At 45.6% G+C, this 17,393-nt stretch overlaps 3 protein-coding genes across 7 annotated transcripts in view; 2 read left to right on the forward strand and 1 right to left on the reverse strand.

Annotated features, from left to right (window-relative positions):
* LOC121567374 (signal-induced proliferation-associated 1-like protein 3) overlaps window positions 1–4,745 on the reverse strand; it is a 103,954-nt gene extending 99,209 nt beyond the window's left edge. For both annotated transcript variants that reach the window (XM_041877379.2, XM_045217012.1), the window contains exon 1: window positions 4,612–4,745. The gene's annotated coding sequence lies outside the window, so the exon portion shown is untranslated. The remainder of the gene's footprint in view (window positions 1–4,611) is intronic.
* A 922-nt stretch (window positions 4,746–5,667) lies between these two features.
* Window positions 5,668–9,231, forward strand: LOC121568236 (WD repeat-containing protein 87-like). Its single transcript, XM_041878793.1, has 5 exons — window positions 5,668–5,828; window positions 6,040–6,424; window positions 6,619–7,587; window positions 7,737–7,989; window positions 8,723–9,231. Exons 2-3 carry the CDS (start codon window positions 6,167–6,169, stop codon window positions 6,919–6,921), a joined length of 561 nt encoding a protein of 186 aa, XP_041734727.1. The 5' UTR covers window positions 5,668–5,828; window positions 6,040–6,166; the 3' UTR covers window positions 6,922–7,587; window positions 7,737–7,989; window positions 8,723–9,231.
* Window positions 9,232–9,769: 538 nt separating this feature from the next.
* LOC121568443 (mitogen-activated protein kinase kinase kinase 10-like) overlaps window positions 9,770–17,393 on the forward strand; it is a 31,299-nt gene continuing 23,675 nt past the window's right edge. Inside the window, exons 1-3 of one of the 4 annotated variants that reach the window (XM_045217021.1) lie at window positions 9,770–10,847; window positions 11,153–11,235; window positions 11,775–12,803. In XM_045217021.1, the coding sequence (XP_045072956.1) occupies window positions 11,175–11,235; window positions 11,775–12,803 (1,090 nt within the window). In that variant the 5' untranslated portion in view covers window positions 9,770–10,847; window positions 11,153–11,174. Of the gene's footprint in view, window positions 11,236–11,774; window positions 12,804–17,393 lie in introns of all 4 variants that reach the window. The other 3 variants (XM_045217022.1, XM_045217018.1, XM_041878982.2) reach the window with 3 other exon arrangements.

The following is a 17,393-nucleotide window of genomic DNA, read 5'->3' on the forward strand; positions in this document are numbered from 1 at the left end:
GGTTATCTTAGAGTTCTTGGGCACGGGGACTATGGTGGTCTGCTTGAAACATGTTGGTATTACAGACTCAGTCAGGGACATGTTGAAAATGTCAGTGAAGACACTTGCCAGTTGGTCAGCACATGCTCGGAGTACACGTCCTGGTAATCCGTCTGGCCCTGCGGCCTTGTGAATGTTGACCTGCTTAAAAGTCTTACTCACATCGGCTACGGAGAGCGTGATCACATAGTCGTCCGGAACAGCTGGTGCTCTCGTGCATGCTTCAGTGTTGCTTGCCTCGAAGCGAGCATAGAAGTTGTTTAGCTCGTCTGGTAGGCTTGTGTCACTGGGCAGCTCGCGGCTGTGCTTCCCTTTGTAGTCTGTAATAGTTTTCAAGCCCTGCCACATCCGACGAGCGTCAGAGCCAGTGTAGTATGATTCAATCTTAGACCTGTATTGACTCTTTGCCTGTTTGATGGTTCGTCGGAGGTCATAGCGGGATTTCTTATAAGCGTCCGGGTTAGAGTCCCGTTCCTTGAAAGCGGCAGCTCTACCCTTTAGCTCAGTGCGGATGTTTCCTGTAATCCATGGCTTCTGGTTGGGGTATGTACGTACGGTCACTGTGGGGACGACATCATCGATGCACTTATTGATGAAGCCAGTGACTGATGTGGTGTACTCCTCAATGCTGTCTGAAGAATCCCGGAACATGTTCCAGTCTGTGCTAGCAAAACAGTCCTGTAGCTTAGCATCTGCGTCATCTGACCACTTTTTTATTAACCGAATCACTGGTGCTTCCTGCTTCAGTTTTTGCTTATAAGCAGGAATCAGGAGGATAGAGTTATGGTCAGATTTGCCAAATGGAGGGCGAGGGAGAGCTTTGTATGCGTCTCTGTGTGTGGAGTAAAGGTGGTCTAGAGTTTTTTCCCCTCTGGTTGCACATTTAACATGCTGGTAGAAATTAGGTAGAACGGATTTAAGTTTCCCTGCATTAAAGTCCCCGGCTACTAGGAGCGCTGCATCTGGATGAGCGTTTTCCTGTTGATTAATGGCCTTGTACAACTCATTCAGTGCAATCTTAATGCCAGCATTGGTTTGTGGTGGTAAATAGACAGCTATGAAAAATATAGATGAAAACTCTCTTGGTAAATAGTGTGGTCTACAGCTTATCATAAGATACTCTACCTCAGGCGAGCAAAACCTCGAGACTTCCTTAGTATTTGATTTTGTGCACCAGCTGTTGTTTACAAATATACACAGACCGCCGCCCCTTGTCTTACCAGAGTCAGACGTTCTGTCCTGCCGATGTAGCGTATAGCCTGCTAGCTGAATGTTGTCATTGTTGTCGTTCAGCCACGACTCCGTGAAACATAAGATATTACAGTTTTTAATGTCCCGTTGGTAGGATAACCGTAATCTTAAATCGTCAATTTTATTCTCAAAAGATTGAACGTTGGCTAATAGGATTGATGGGAGAGGCAGTTTACTCGCTCGCCGTCGGATCCTTACAAGGCACCCGGATCTGCGTCCACGATATCTCCGTCTCTTCCTCACGCGAATGACGGGGATCTGGGCCTTGTTGGGTGTCTGAAGAATATCCTTCGCGAACGCCTCGTTGAAGAAAAAGTATTCGTCCAATGCGAGGTGAGTAATCGCTGTCCTGATATCCAGAAGCTCTCTTTGGTTATAAGAGACGATGGCAGAAACATTATGTACAAAATAAATTACAAATAACGCGGAAAAACACACATAATAGTACAATTGGTTAGAGGGCTGTAAAACGGCAGCCATCTTCTTCCGGCGCTGTTTTGTATCCTATGGACAGATACTCCAATCTCCGCTGTGGAGCTTTGCAGCTCCTTCAGGGTTATCTTTGGTATTTTTGTTGCCTCTCTGATTAATGCCCTCCTTGCCTGGTCCGTGCGTTTTGGTGGCGGCCCTCTCTTGGCAGGTTTGTTGCGGTGCCATATTCTTTCCATTTTTTAATAATGGATTTAAATGGCGCTCCGTGGGATGTTCAAAGTTTTAAATATTTTTTTAATAACCAACCCTGATCTGTACTTCTCCACAACTTTGTCCCTGGCCTGTTTGGAGAGCTCCTATGTCTTCATGGTGCCGCTTGCTTGGTGGTGCCCCTTGCTTAGTGGTGCCCCTTGTCTGGTGTTGCAGACTCTGAGGCCTTTCAGAACAGGTGTATATATACTGAGATCATGTGACACTTAAATAAAGTCCACCTGTGTGCAATCTAACTAATTATGTGACTTTTGAAGGTAATTGGTTGCACCAGATCCTATTTGGGGGCTTCATAGCAAAGGGGGTGAATGCATATGCACGCACCACTTTTCTGTTATTTAGTTTTTAGAAACAAGTTATTTTTTCCATTTCACTTCCCCAATTTGGACTATTTTGTGAATGTCCATTACATTAAATCCAAATAAAAATCAATTTAAATTACAGGTTGTAATGCAACAAAATAGGAAAAACGCCAAGGGGGATGAATACCTTTGCAAGGCACTGTATATGAAATGGACTAAACCTAAATAAAACTATCAAATTTAGCAATTCAGCAACTGGCAACAATAAGTAGTCATGGAAATAAATATCCAGAAACATGTAAATGGCATAATGTCACATTTTAGCGAGTGCATTTTAGGGAGTGCATTTCACTGCAGTGCATAACTTCACTTGTTGACCCAAACAGCAGCCTACCCTATGACCTAAGCATGATCAACCCTCCAGCAGGTCACCAACCGGTGAGACCACTGATGACGACATGAGAATTCCATGAAGCAGTATCAACCAGGTCATAGCCTGCCCTACTGTTTCAAGACTTTGCTTCTCTGTTTACCAAACATAACACCTCTTAGTTTTGGTTTTGATTTGAGAACATTTGTCAAATATTTTGATCAAACATGAGACATTGATAGAAATTCCCTGATGGAAATGATCCAAAACTAAGTGTTTCAATTAAGCACTTCTATCTTTCATAGATAAGCGCCTGTAAAGTTGAAGCAGTAGGGATGAATGAGGGGATCTGAAGTTGGAATCTGAGGCACCTGGCTGTGGTTATTCAACATTACCTGTGGTATTCAGAACATCACAAGTATGCACTGCCTTTCTAATGTAATTACCTTCAAATTAATCGAATAGGCTCCTATTTTCATCCCTGAGGAAACTGCAGACGTGATTAGTGTAACATCAATGAGCTGATCTGAAACACCCTCTGTTCTCAGAAGCAGGGAAGTTAGTGGACTTGACCTTTTCTTGCAGGTACTGGCATTATCGTCATTCTAATAATTACGGAGAAAGCAACCAAAATAAATTGTTACGCGCTGTCATATCTATGCTGCCCCCTGCATGAAAGGTCTATCCTAATATTTGATGTGTTATTTCCTGCGGCATTCAGTGCACAGGCATTTGGACTAATATACGAAGACACGCAGAAGCTTCACTCCCCTTTCCCACTGCACCGCACACACACCCACCCACCCACCAGATTACTTTGAACAAAGCAGATAACTTTGAATCAAGAGGATATTTTAACATCACAAACAAACTCCATTCCAGAGATATGGGTAAACTACAACTGCCTAGCAGATAAGATGGGTTAGGTGGCAGACACAACTGATCTTAACATGTCACAATGACAGCTGATCAACATTGACACTAATGTGTAAAAACAGGTCTGCATGGCCTGCTTAACTAGCATTCTGTTCAATTACAAAAAAATATTGGAGCACTTATTTGAGGTTTAAGTTTCCATGACTGAATGAAATATGATTGAATGAAATCAGTAAAACCACTTATGAGGGATTTAGTTAATAAAATTATCTAGCTAGCTAACTAGTTGGTATGCTAGCCAGAGTCACCCATACAAGGAACACCAATTTTCAGTGACCAAGTTAGTTAACTAGCTAGTTTGTAAGATTTTACCCATGAATCACCGAACACATTGTCCTAGGCTGCCAAACACGAAACGTGTAACTACCCAACACAAATCCCTTAAAGAAAACAGTGTGTTTACATCAAACATTTTATGGACAATTCAGTCAAAACTAAACCAACCCACATTAGCAACTTCCTACTGCAGCACTTTTCAAAATTCAAAGCTCGTTCAAGCTAGCTGGCTTGGTTACATTCCCAACTGTTGTTGTGTTTCACTTAACGAGACAATGATGCCATTGTCTGGAACTTGTAGTTTTACCATTGTCGCTTGTGATTAACTCAAGTAAAATAATTACAAACCCTGAGTATGCACAATACTATGCGCATGCGTATTGAAACACCGCGGACAGGGAAGGATCGGGCATTTTTTTGTTAATAAAACATTATTTCTGAGACAGATATACCATCTTTTTAACTGGTTACTGTATAATATGCGTCTAGGTGAGACGTATATTCACTGCATGTTTAGATATGTGCAACAACGATCAAAAAAGAACCCGTAGTATGCAAGTTGTTGACTGTATAGCAGGCTTGTGAAGTTAGCTCGCGCTGTCCAGTTGCAAGTAGTGAGCAATGGTAGCTACCATTACCTCGCTAGCTAGTTGACTCGCCACTTTTCAATGTTGTTGAGGAGCCTTAACTATTACTAAAACTACTTTTGAAATACGACTTGGGAATGTTTCTTACCTACAGACGTTCTCGTACTTTCGACGAACTTATATCCCTTTAGAAATCCCCAATCTTAGGAGAAACATTAATTGACCAATAGTGGACAGCTTGTTTCTATCCGGCTTGCGACGTTGCCAGGAATGCTCTCTCTGAGTCCGATCACACAAGCCAGCCGAAACCACGGTTCTGCGCTAGCACACGATCTCACGCCGCAATGCGCCTGTGCGAGCATGTTTGTTGTAGTACCGATAGTAACATATGAAGGGCAGTATTCTACAACCACATATTAATTGCATTGAACATAGACATGTTAGTATGGTCATTGCAAAAATGCAATGAGTGCTGTTGCAATAATGTCTCGAAAAAACAACAGCGCTATTCAGAAATACGCAGTTACATTTTGGGGGTATAAAGGTAGCTAGCTACATTGTGCCTGTTAATCATTTTGCACCACGTTAATAGTCTATTTTGGGTTGTTGTCATAGAGTTGGAGCCTACTTATTGGTAAATAGCGTAACCTTGTGGTAGTCAATTATAATCAAAGCATTTTTACACGTCAATACAAATAGAGGCATACAGCGTTTTATTATTTTCTTTTGGACATTACTGAAAACATATCCCATCATCTGCACCTTATATGCTGCGGCCACTATGACGCAAAAGTCTCGTTTTACTATTAAGCTGCATTACATTATTGCAACGTCATAATAGTCGTGCCAGAATAAATATATAAGTCCAGTTTTTCAAGGAAATAGAATAATGTAGTCTAAGTGAAAAAGGGATAAGGTGCAGCATGACGTCAATGAGAGGGATAGTTCCAGAATGGAAATATTTTCTTCCGCAGCTGAAACAAACTTTAAAGGTATGGCCTAACTCACTCTTGATTTGACATTTTGACGTTTATCATACTTGACTAGTTCTGACGTCATAGGAATTGTTTTACTATTCCATAAGAAACGAATTGGAACTCCCATTCTTCTTCATCATCTTCATTCAAATCTAATTTATGATCATGATCTCATCATCATCATCGTCGACATTACAAGAACTTTACCATTCTATTTAATAGGAAGTGTGTGGAGGAAGAGACAGCCCTGTATCTGGATGCTACTCCCGCAATGCAGTTCCGATACTCCTGTGCACAGAACTACATAGAGTGCCTCACCGCCAACTCAAGCCTCAGTGGCACTGTGGTGGTGGGCTTCCAATGGGGACACTCCATGACCTCGTATTGGGTGAGAAGGGGGCATTAAATGGGGATTTACATATGTACATTTAAAGACAATACTGTGTATAATAAAATGCAGTGCCTAACATTAACATTTGATTGATCCTGTTAGGCCAGGGCAATTAGTTCCAGGGCGGTATGCCATTGCATGATGCTCAAATAGAATTAGCACAAACCTCAAAACGGAAAAACCCTGAACCCTTACCTCCCTCTGTCAGATGGAGGTGTGGACAGAGAACCTGCGAGGGGATCTGAGGCACAACCTGAGCCTGCCCCTGGACAGAGGCTACCGGGTGGAGCACCTGGTCTCTGTGCCTAGCCAGCGGGTCTTCGTTGGGGCCTGCGATGTTCTCTGACCCAACTCAGGGCATGGCGGTCCTGTACCAGGCCAATTGCCTGGGCTCTGTGCTGTGTGGCCTGGTGACGGAGAGACAGGCGTCCACGTTTTATGCGCTCTGCAACTGCGGCATCAAGAGCTTTGACTTTGTGGGGAAGAAAAAGTACAGGGCTCTCAGGAGCCCTGGTCAGGGTACTCTGCGCTGTGTGTCGCCCGACAGGCTGCAGACGTACCTCTATACGGGCGACATGATTGGATTTGTGCAGGTATGAAGGAAGAGAATAAAGAGGAGAAACAAATTCAACAATGTCTTATGCAGAAAGGATACCCACACCATTATATACTGTATGTTCCTAAAGAGTAAACGTTCTGAAAGTTTTATTGTTAAATCAGCAAGGCTGACATGACTAAAATAAACTGAGATGCTTGGATGTGTGTCATTAATCTCCTCTCCATTCAGGTGTGGAGCTGGGATACTAGGAGCCTGCTGCAGGAGTTCAGGGCCCACGCCCGCTCTGTTTCCACGGTCGTCATGAGGCCCAGCATCCACACGCTGCTCACCTCCTCCCCGGACGGCTGGGTGAAGGAGTGGAGCTGCAGTGGGGACCTCCTCCTCAAGCTGTTCCTGGATGGCCCTTGGGGGGTACGCAACCTGTGGCCGCTGGGCAAGCACAGCATCATGTGCCACTCCCCTTCGTCATTCTCCATCTGGAGGCTCCAGAACCTGTACAGGCTGTTTAATGGGATGGGATACAGCTCCTGAGGCGGGTCGAGAGCAGTCAGGGCCGGGCACAGCTCCTGGCTGTGTCGCAGGATAGTATCGCCAGATTGATCTCTCTGCCAGCGGGGAGTTGCTACTTCTCTCCTGGCCCCTTCCTCCTCCTGGACCAGGCCCTGGGGTTTGCCTACAACCCTGGTCAGAAGGAACTGTTTGTGGCCAGTGGTAGTCCAGAGGTCCTTGTGATAGACATGGCTGTGTGCCCTTGCACAGCTAGGCGGATCATCCGGACCTCCAGGGACCAGGACCTGGATGACAGTGTGATGTGCCTGGAGGCGGTGATGGTGGGTGGGGTGGAGTGGGCCGGGGTCAGCGCCCTACCCTGCCTGGTGTTCAGAACTGCACATAGGTCCTGCTCAGCATGTTCGAGACCTACGACATCCCTCCAGAGATCATAAATAACCTCACCTTCTGCCTCCTGAAACATATCCAGAAGGGGAACCCCCACTGGAATCGCCTGGGGGCCATGAAGAACCTGGATCAGCTAGATCACTTCCAGGACAAGTACCTGTACTTGCTGGCGGAGGTTCTCCTAGACCCAGCGATGGACCTGCGGAAGATGGCCAAGTACATCCTGAGCCAGGTCTACGGCATTGAGAACAAGATCAGCCTGCTGAATAGAATGCAGGCCAATGAAGACGTATCCAAGAAGTGAGTAGTGTTCAAATCAAAGGAACTAAGGGTGATTGACATTTCTGTAAAAAAATCTGTCACAAATCAACCACTTTTGTTAGCAAGAGTCTTATTTATTTATTATTTGTTTATGTATTTCCCCTCCCAACCCCTTCTCACAACTACAGGCTCCATAAACAGCTGGATAGAAAACTGTGTTGATGATCTGGAGCACAAAAGATCTACAGATGCTCCCACCAAACCCATCGGCAGAAGGCTGTCCAGGCGATATGTACACAGGGACTCCAGTACAGTTTGCTTTGTTTCCCAGAGTAGTGTCATTTTGATACTAATCATTTGGGTTATACCGCCCTTTTCTTCTCTCTCTTCTCAGGGCCCTTCTTGGAGTTCAAAGGACAGGCACTTCAAGCCCAGAGCAAGGTACAATTTGTGTCATAATCAGTGCATTTGTTTAATTGCATATATTATTGTCAACACGTTACTTCCAGTGCACAATGGCAATGTTCATCATTTTACATGATGGCGTTGTACTGTATTACAAACATACACTATTATTTTCAAACTAGTTCCTCAATGAAAGCATCATCTGTTGACATGATGTGATCATTGGATACAATTGATATTGTGAATGCCAATCTGTAAAAACAACCTAGCATTGATGCCATTCTGTTTTGGGTCTTTTTGCTATGTAATATTACTAGCGAATGACCAGTCCCTTTCAAAGTAGTGACTGACTGGTTCCCAAGCGTCATTGGTCTTCTCTTCTTGTACCCAGTGCGCTTAGCTACCACTCTCATCCCTCAGTACCCAATCAGACCTCTGCTCTCCAGGGCAGTATTGCTGGTGCTAACTAAACAGGCAGCGTCTGCCAATGGAAAACTTCTGATTTTAATCAGGGGGAGGCAAATGCTGATTTTCTGCCCTAATTAGTAATCGCCGTGTTTCATGGAGAGAAACCCTGGAAGTCTTTAGATGTGGTGGGTGGTGGTGTGGCAAGACACGATTCATCAAATAATTGTTTATTTTCGTATATTTATTTAATATATTATTTTTTAGCTCAATCATTATCAGTCTCTCCCCTATTTCTCCCTTTCGCTCTCCTCTCTTTTTTCTATTTTACTGTCTATTTCTGTCTCTCGCTCTCTGTAAATAGATCACATGTGGACTCCTGACCTCCCTCTTATGAGGGTAAGGCGGAGGGGGACCCCAACTGGAGGGAGAGCCTGTACAAGCTTGAATCCCAATATGGCTTCCGCTCCCCAAGGGCCAGACCGACCGCTCTTGGCCCTCTGGATGTCCTGGGGGCTGCCCATTGCTACCCCTGCACCCTGTCCCCTCTTCAGACCAGGAAGGCCAGCCAGGTGTCCCTGGGCCAGAGGGTGGTGCGGAAGATCCAGTTGAGGGAGTCGTCGTTGGAGAGGCCCCCCTCCCAGTTCCACCATGGGCTGCCCCTTCCCTGGCAGCTCAACAGCCACACCATGGACCCCTCTGGAGAGAGCATGTATGGGAGGCTGGAGGTGGACTGGGTGAGGGAGCCAATGGAGCCCCAGAGAGGGAAGGTGCAGAAAGTGAAGCTTCCCCGATAATGTCTAAGTGTCATCCATCCTAACCACCAGGGGACAGTGTGGTGCTAAGGTTCCATTTAGGCAGTGTTATGTTGTATTGTCTCCAGATATCTGCTTGATAAACATCTACCAAATTGTGATGGAATTGTAACGCATTAAGCTTGTTGTTGTAAGTTGCAATAAAATGCAGCTGTATACTTTCCTAGAGAGTATGTTGTGTGATAATTGGAGACACACACACACACATGCATGGTCTAGCACACAAACACATGCACACATGACATACACAGGCTACACAGTTTTATACACATAAAAAACTATTTAAATCCACTGATCCACAAAGCATCAGCCTAATGACCTAGGCTACTTGACAATTACCAGTATAGGCTGTTAAGCAATGCCTTGACTTTAAAGCGATACCCATAAAAATAAGTCATAGATAGATAGATAAATATATATACTATTTTAAATCCCTGATTTGTTATAATTAAAATGAAGCAAAAGTTAATTTGGTCATCCAAGCTATGTCCAAATTATGAGATATTAAGGCATATGTGGATGTAGGCTACTCAAGAAACTACACTACCCAGAATACAACGGCGTATTCCACCCCCAGTCCAGCCGGTGTATTTGGATACAAAGTCAGCCTAGAGACTGACAGCTCGTCCTAGAAATGGCACGTCTTTTGGAGAAAAAAGCTATTTGATTGTGAAAGACAACTGGCCAACCGACTGACCCAGATGAGCAAGGACTCCAAGCCTATTCATTTTGTGGAATTGGATTATGGAATCTGATGGTGGATATTTGGATGCGATCACACGCCCATGCGACAATGTCAATGGATGTTGTGATGCACAGTGGCCAGGCTTTTTATCCGTAAATATTTGATTTTTCACATTTGGTTTATTTAACCAGAAGACAAGACGCAATGTACACATAAAGAGTGGATTCTATTTTAATGTTGCACTAAAAGGGAGGATTATGATTTTATTAGGCCTGTTACATTACTATTATTATTATTGTTATTATTATTGCCTCGAGGATGGTGCATCTGTCTATCATAGCCAAAGAAAACACGTTACGGTAGAGGATTAATCGCCTCATTTTTATCACGTCAACTCGGATCAGAGATACACAAATATTTGCAATTGGAATTACAGCCAAATGCCTTCACAAAACCCATAATGTATTATTATTGTAGGCTATTTCGTTCTCTAACCTAGCGTGTGATTCCTTAAGAGCTAGCAGGTGCGGGACCTTTGCTCACAAATAACTTAAATGTACAACATTGTATCCATATAACTAGACAAGGCTATTGCTTATGATTACAAATGTATCAGATGTTATGAATGAGCATCGTTTTATAGCCTACAAAATGAACGTTAGATAATAATGGCTAAAACAGACCGTTCTGTACCCATGGTATATCTCTGTCGAGAGGACTCGCGCATTCGTGAATGCTCACTGTATGGCGTTTATTGAAACATTACAGTGCGCAGAACGTAGGTCGGACAATGTAACGACGAACGATCAATAATTGAAGTTCGCTGACTACAAAGACGCAAAATGTACAGTCACTCAATTGTGTTTGCCTGAATGCTGTCTGCGGTAATTCCTCATCTAAAAATGGAGGACTAGGCTATTTAAGGACATTACACTGGCGTACACGTTTATCGATGTAGTCCTACAGGATTTAGACGAGGCAGCAGCAAAGTAAGGAAATATTTCAATTGATATTAAAACAAAATACGAGGTCAAGACAAATTGCAGTATTTCATCGCATTCAAAAAGCCAATGACCCTGTAATGACGAGATGTTAGACAAGCGATATTCTTCTGCGCTGTGCTTGGTTGGAAATAACAACGATCCTTGTTCAGAGGATGTTAAACTATACAGATTAAACTATTTTGTGTTTTGTTACATGTGGTGCAATTGATCTATAAATAGCCTATTTAGATGCGCAATCTCCTTTAATTGTCGTGTAGCTTCATCACTGCCTCTTTAAATCTCTGTGTCAGGATCTGTTCTCGATGAGGCGAAATGAAGTGCAGCGTTGGCCATGTATTATTCATCAGGGCAAGAATTAAAGGAACTACAAATGGTAAGACACCATAATAAACTCAACTTTTGTGGTCCACTCAGACCATCCAGCTCAAGGGAGACAGTAAATAAAATCAGTAGTCTAATATGAAATAGCAATAGATGCTTTGAGGATCATAAGCCCCCCACAGAGATACAGTAGTGGGATGTTACAGAGACCCGTGTTCAGATCCTGACCATGCTCTCCTGAGCAGCACAAAGCAATCTCATCCACAAGGACCTCATCTCACAGTACTGAAGAGGGAACACATGGTCTACTTCTGTTAGCTTTCTAGAACATACATTGGAGAATAATCAGTAGCCTCTCTCGGGGAAAGCCATGGATCTGCCCTGAGTGCTTTTCCCCTTTAGAAACACACCCCAGAGTGAACTAGTAGGAATACATGTTAAATACACACTGCATTATACATGGTAATACAGACTGCTACACACACACATTATTGGTGACAGGAACTGGAACTAGCCCAGTAGAAGGGGAAAGTGATGGGACAGTGGAGCTTTGGCCTGCCTGTCCACTGATCTGTCTCTCCTCTGGTTAAGGAGGCCTGGATTCGGCTGATGGGCCCTGCATGGATTTTGTGCGTGAGTTGACAGAGGGCAGGCCCACATCGCTGACCAGCAGCCGGGAAGCCATGGACCCGTGTGCCAGAGCGAGCAGCACAGCAGCCCCCCTGCCCTGCACCAGCTGTGGGGGCTGCTGCGACCCTCCTCCCCCTGGCCTCGTGCTCGCTGGTCCCCTTGGCCCCCCTTATGGCCCCCCTCTCTCCTCCATGCCCCCACACATGACCCCTGCTCCCCCGGTGTGTGCTGCTACAGCTGTCCAGGCTGAGAATGGCAGCAGCTGGAACTCCTCCTCTGGTTCTTCAGACTCCCACCCCGGCCATCAGGGCGGCTCTACCACCTCCATACCCTACTGGACGGCCGTGTTTGACTACGAGGCCACGGCAGACGAGGAGCTGACCCTGCGGCGCGGGGACCTCCTGGAGGTCCTCTCCAAGGACTCCAAAGTGTCCGGGGACGAGGGCTGGTGGACGGGAAAGATCCAAGACAAGGTGGGCATCTTCCCATGCAACTACGTTACTCGGAGGGACGCGGGCAGCTACCCGCAGCTAACCCCAGGAGGGCTGGTGGCGGGTGGGGTGCCTGAGGGGTGCCCCCTGGAGATCGACTTCACGGAGCTGGTGCTGGAGGAGGTGATCGGGGCGGGGGGGTTTGGGAAGGTGTATAGGGGGATGTGGCAAGGGGAGGAGGTGGCAGTTAAAGCTGCCAGGCAGGACCCTGACGAGGACATTAGCGCCACAGCTGAAAGCGTACGACAAGAGGCCAGACTTTTCTGGATGCTCAGACACCCCAACATCATCAACCTGATAGGGGTGTGCCTGCGAGAGCCCAACCTCTGCCTGGTGATGGAGTATGCCCGCGGGGGGGCCCTGAACAGAGCCCTAGCTGGGAAGAAGGTGCCCCCCAGGGTGCTGGTGAACTGGGCCGTGCAGATCGCCACAGGGATGGACTACCTGCACAATCAGACCTTTGTACCGGTTATACACAGAGACCTCAAGTCTAGCAACAGTGAGTATACCAACACTCGCCTCCCACTCCACTCATACCACAGTTTGTGTACAGCTGTCTCAAATATTTAATTTCTGACCCATTCGCTCCAAATTAGTCCTTTACTATTTCATGTAAAATATAAAACATTTGGGGGCAAATCACACTCAGAATGGGAATACGTTAATTCTTTCCTTTGGTTTGTTTGCATGTTGAATCAGCCATGCATACACACTTAATTGCCACAAAGGCCGTAGACAGACTGTATTCATGCCTATTTTAGTCACAGTCTCCAGTTAAGGGCAGTATAGTATATGAAATTCATTTAACAGAGGATGGATGAGCGGACACTTAGAGAATGTACAGTACAGTACGTACTGTTAACCCTTGTGTTGATGGGTTAATTTAAGTAATGTGTGGATGAAATGAAATAGAGAGGTTTTCTGTTTGACACAGACAGTTGAGTTGAGCCTTAGAGGGTAAGATCAGACCTGGAGAGCTGTCTCTCTCTGCAATCTTTCCCCTGTCATTTCTCTCCTCCTCCTCCGATCCTCTCCTCTCATCCTCCTCTTTCTACCACCCCTCCTCAAGGAGAGCAGTTCTGCTCTGCAACTCGCCAAGCTATTTTTGGTCCTTTGTGCTACTTGCTGTTTTAAAGACACAGTTGCAGTTGTTGGTGTATTGGGGGGAAATACACTGTGTGTGTTTGTGTGTGTGCGTGGGTCTGTCTGTGTGTGTGTGTGAGACGTGAGCATGGGGGATGGGGTGTAGAGATACGAGTTGAGGCTACAGGATGCTGAGTACAGGGCTTTTTGAAGGAGAGCGACAATCTGGAGTATCTGTAGCTTAAAAACACCCTGCTCACAGATCTTCCAAAATGTTCCTAATCTCTCCCTGGTTTGTGAAGCTGTGATGTAGAGAGAGCCGCCATATAAAAAGCTGCCCCTCCCTCAGTAACCGTAACGATAGGGATCAGATGGGAATTGGACGGTGAAGCCTTGGCAACAACGCAGAGCTGCCTTCACGACACTGGGCTGTGTCGAGTCATCGAGCTGTCAGCCTCTGCGCAAATGTCAATTATTTCACTTTGACATCATCTTTTCACACGGAAGAATTCTAAGGAGTGTCTCAGTCTGCCAAGCTGTCTTCTTTCCCTGTGGCCCATTTGAAAACGATAAAGTATTCAAGTATGTGATCAGACGACGACTTAAAGATGAATGTTTACATTACCCCGGTGAAGCCCGGAGGGAGAGAGAGATGAAGAGAGGAGAAAGGAAAGGAAGAGAGAGAGAGAAGGAAGGAAGCGAAAGAGATGGTGAGAGAGGAAAGGTTACAAAGATAAGGGAGGAAAAAGAGGGACAGAGGGAGACGAAAGATAGAGAAATAGAAGGTGAGAGAGATTGGGGAGGTAGAAGGAGAGAGAGCGAGAGAGAGAGAGAGGGGGATAAACAGTGGTTCATCTTAGTTTAGGGTTACACCTCAGCTCATTGTCCAGGTGTACAGGTCTCAGATATCCTCTTCAAACCGCCGCCCGTTTGGCATCACTGCGGTTACGGAGAAGCTTCTCCTCTTTATCTTCCCCGCCACCCTGGCTGGTCCGCCAACCTCTCCTCTACACACTCACTGTATTTGTAGTGTGTGTGTGTGTGTTTCTGCGTGTTTCTGCCTTTCTCTCTGTGTTGTTGTTTGCCAGGCTGAGGCTAGAGTAGTGAGTCTGACTGTGTAACCAGGATAATCTGATTACGGTGACCTCCTTAGAGTGATGTGACAGCAGTGTTTGTGGGTTGGCAGGTCACTGTCCCGTGGTCCCTTTAGCTGTACCTGTCACACTGATCCAGAATCAGCCCACTCTCTCAGTGGTGCCCAATCCTCCTTGGGCCATATTATTCAGGGCAAGAGTGTGCTGGCTCTCACACCAGCAGCAAAATCTAAATAAATATGAATATAAGTGTTATAACAGTTTATAAGCACATACAGTAGGCTGACTCAGAGAAGCCCTAAGAATATGGTCATGTGAACAATCACGTCATTAACAACACAATTCTCAAAAACATGGCCCTAGTTGATAGCCATTCAATTAAAAACATTATTGATCAGGTGATTTGACCAAGATGAAATCCAACTTGCCCTAGATAATGGGTCTTCAGAAAGCGGTCTTGGAAACTCTACCCTGTGATGGCTAACGTGTCTGCAGCCACTGCATTGAGTTGAACAGTATATTGGCATGACTCAGCATCAGGTAACAAAATACTGTACCACTGATCACCTGGCTACTGTAACACACATAGAAATATAATCTATAGAACAGACCTCCCCATTCAAGTCAATGATGGTATAATGGGTGGACTGGCAGCGAGTGTACCCATGAGTTTACCAGTCAAATTGCCAGGGTTAGAGGTTCTAAGCCCTTTCTATAGATTCTGTTTCTATGGACACACACTGGTCAGATAGACCCTTCTATACTGCAGAGGTAGGTGTGTTATATAACCTACATGACTGTTTCCCAATAGTCTTACTGTATACAGATATATATGGTTGCTTCTGTCCCATGACCCAGTTTCCTGCACAACCACTGATAGGTGAAAGGACTGGATAGATACCCATCTCTGAGAATTCACCTATCAAGTCCTTTTATAGATGAGTCGATATGAAGGAAAGGAACCAAGGAAAGCAACCAAGGGAATTCCATCAAAAACCAAGTTTGTAGCCACTGTTGGGAGTTTTTGTGAAAGCTGTTTGAGCATTAAGATACTGAACAAGAGGCTATTATACTGTATATAGGCATCATAAAGATGGGGTGGGTGGTTGACATTACCTGGTGCTGTTTTGAGTGCTGTCACTTCAAATGGAAAGCGAGTTGACACGTTCAACAGTCACCTGAATAGTGGGGCCTTGTGTCTGCAAGCTGGCCTGTCCAGTCTTTAATAGTTTTTTCCTCCACTGGATAATTCAGCATTTATTACAGGAGCTAGTAACTTGGATATTACTCGGTTAGATGGTGTGAGTTGGACTGAAATATTGAGTATCATCATCTTACATTTAGGTATCCTTCAATTATGATATGAATACCCTACCTTACACAGAAAGCGGCACAGGTCCTAATCCAGGCACTTGTCATCTCCCGTCTGGATTACTGCAACTTGCTGTTGACTGGGCTCCCTGCCTGTGCCATTAAACCCCTACAACTTATCCAGAACGCTGCAGCCCGTCTGGTGTTCGACCTTCCCAAGTTCTCTCATGTCACCCCGCTCCTCCGCACACTCCACTGTCTTCCAGTTGAGGCTCGCATCTACTACAAGACCATGGTGCTTGCCTACGGAGCTGTGAGGGGAACGGCACCTCCTTACCTTCAGGCTCTGATCAGACCCTACACCCAAACGAGGGCATTACGTTCATCCACCTCTGGCCTGCTAGCTCCCCTACCTCTACGAAAGCACAGTTCCCGCTCAGCCCAGTCAAAGCTATTTGCTGCTCTGGCACCCCAATGGTGGAACAAGCTCCCCCACGATGCCAGGACAGCGGAGTCACTGACCACCTTCCGGAGACACTTGAAACCCTACCTCTTTAAGGAATACCTGGAATAGTATAAAGCAATCCTTCTACACCCCCCCCCCCCCCCATAAAAAAATAAAAAAAATAAAAAAGTGGTTGTCCCACTGGCTATCATAAGTTGAATGCACCAATTTGTAAGTCGCTCTGGATAAAAGTGTCTGCTAAATGATGTAAATGTAAATGTAATACATGCTCCATAATTGCTACTTATCGGATTAGTGCATAGCATGCCACTGAAAAGCGTTTGAATGTGTGTCTGTTTAGAAAAGGATTAGCGTTATGGCTAGCAGTAGCTACTAATCCCTATCAGAGATAAAGTAGCCTAGCTGACGGTCGGTGGATAACTGGGCTGGACTTCCTGAGTAGCCTGTCTTTCTGGCTTCTCTCCCACACACAGAAAAGGGATGTTGCAGCTAGAAGAGCCATCACAGATTGACTTGATTCCTCATCATGGCAGGAGTAGGAAAATACTGGCCAGCACTAGAACACCTGATTCAATCAATGAATTAATCTCTCAAGGGCCCTGTTCGAATGCTTTCAAAATGCATCCTCCCCTCCTCCTTGAATGTATCACTGAGAGTAGTATGTTTGTGCATGCATGTCTTTATATGTGCATGTGTTACATGCATGTGTATGTGTGCGCAATTGCATATACTGTGTCTGTATGTGTGTGTGTGTCTATGGAGGTGGGACAGAGGGACACGGTGGTGCTCGCTAGCTAGGGCAGGGAACACTCACTGGGAGTGCAGCAACAATGACCCCATTCTCACACAACAAGCCAAGACAAGAGCTGGGCTCACAATGACAGGAGTCACTGAGGGGGAGGGGGCGCAGAGAGGACGGACGACACAGAGATGGAGGGAGTGAGGTCGACTGTAGACCTTGAATGACAGGATGGAGGGATGGATGATAGAGAAAAGGAGAAGGAATGTGCTTTCTGTAGAAAGGCCCTGCGGGCTAGGTTGGTGGAGGGAGGGAGGGAGGGAGGGAGGGAGGGAGGGAGGGAGGGAGGGAGGGAGGGAGGGAGGGAGAAAGTGGTGGGGATGGGGTCAGTTGGAG

Source organism: Coregonus clupeaformis, chromosome 6, assembly GCF_020615455.1.
Source record: "Coregonus clupeaformis isolate EN_2021a chromosome 6, ASM2061545v1, whole genome shotgun sequence".
In the NCBI taxonomy this organism is placed as follows: domain Eukaryota; kingdom Metazoa; phylum Chordata; class Actinopteri; order Salmoniformes; family Salmonidae; genus Coregonus; species Coregonus clupeaformis.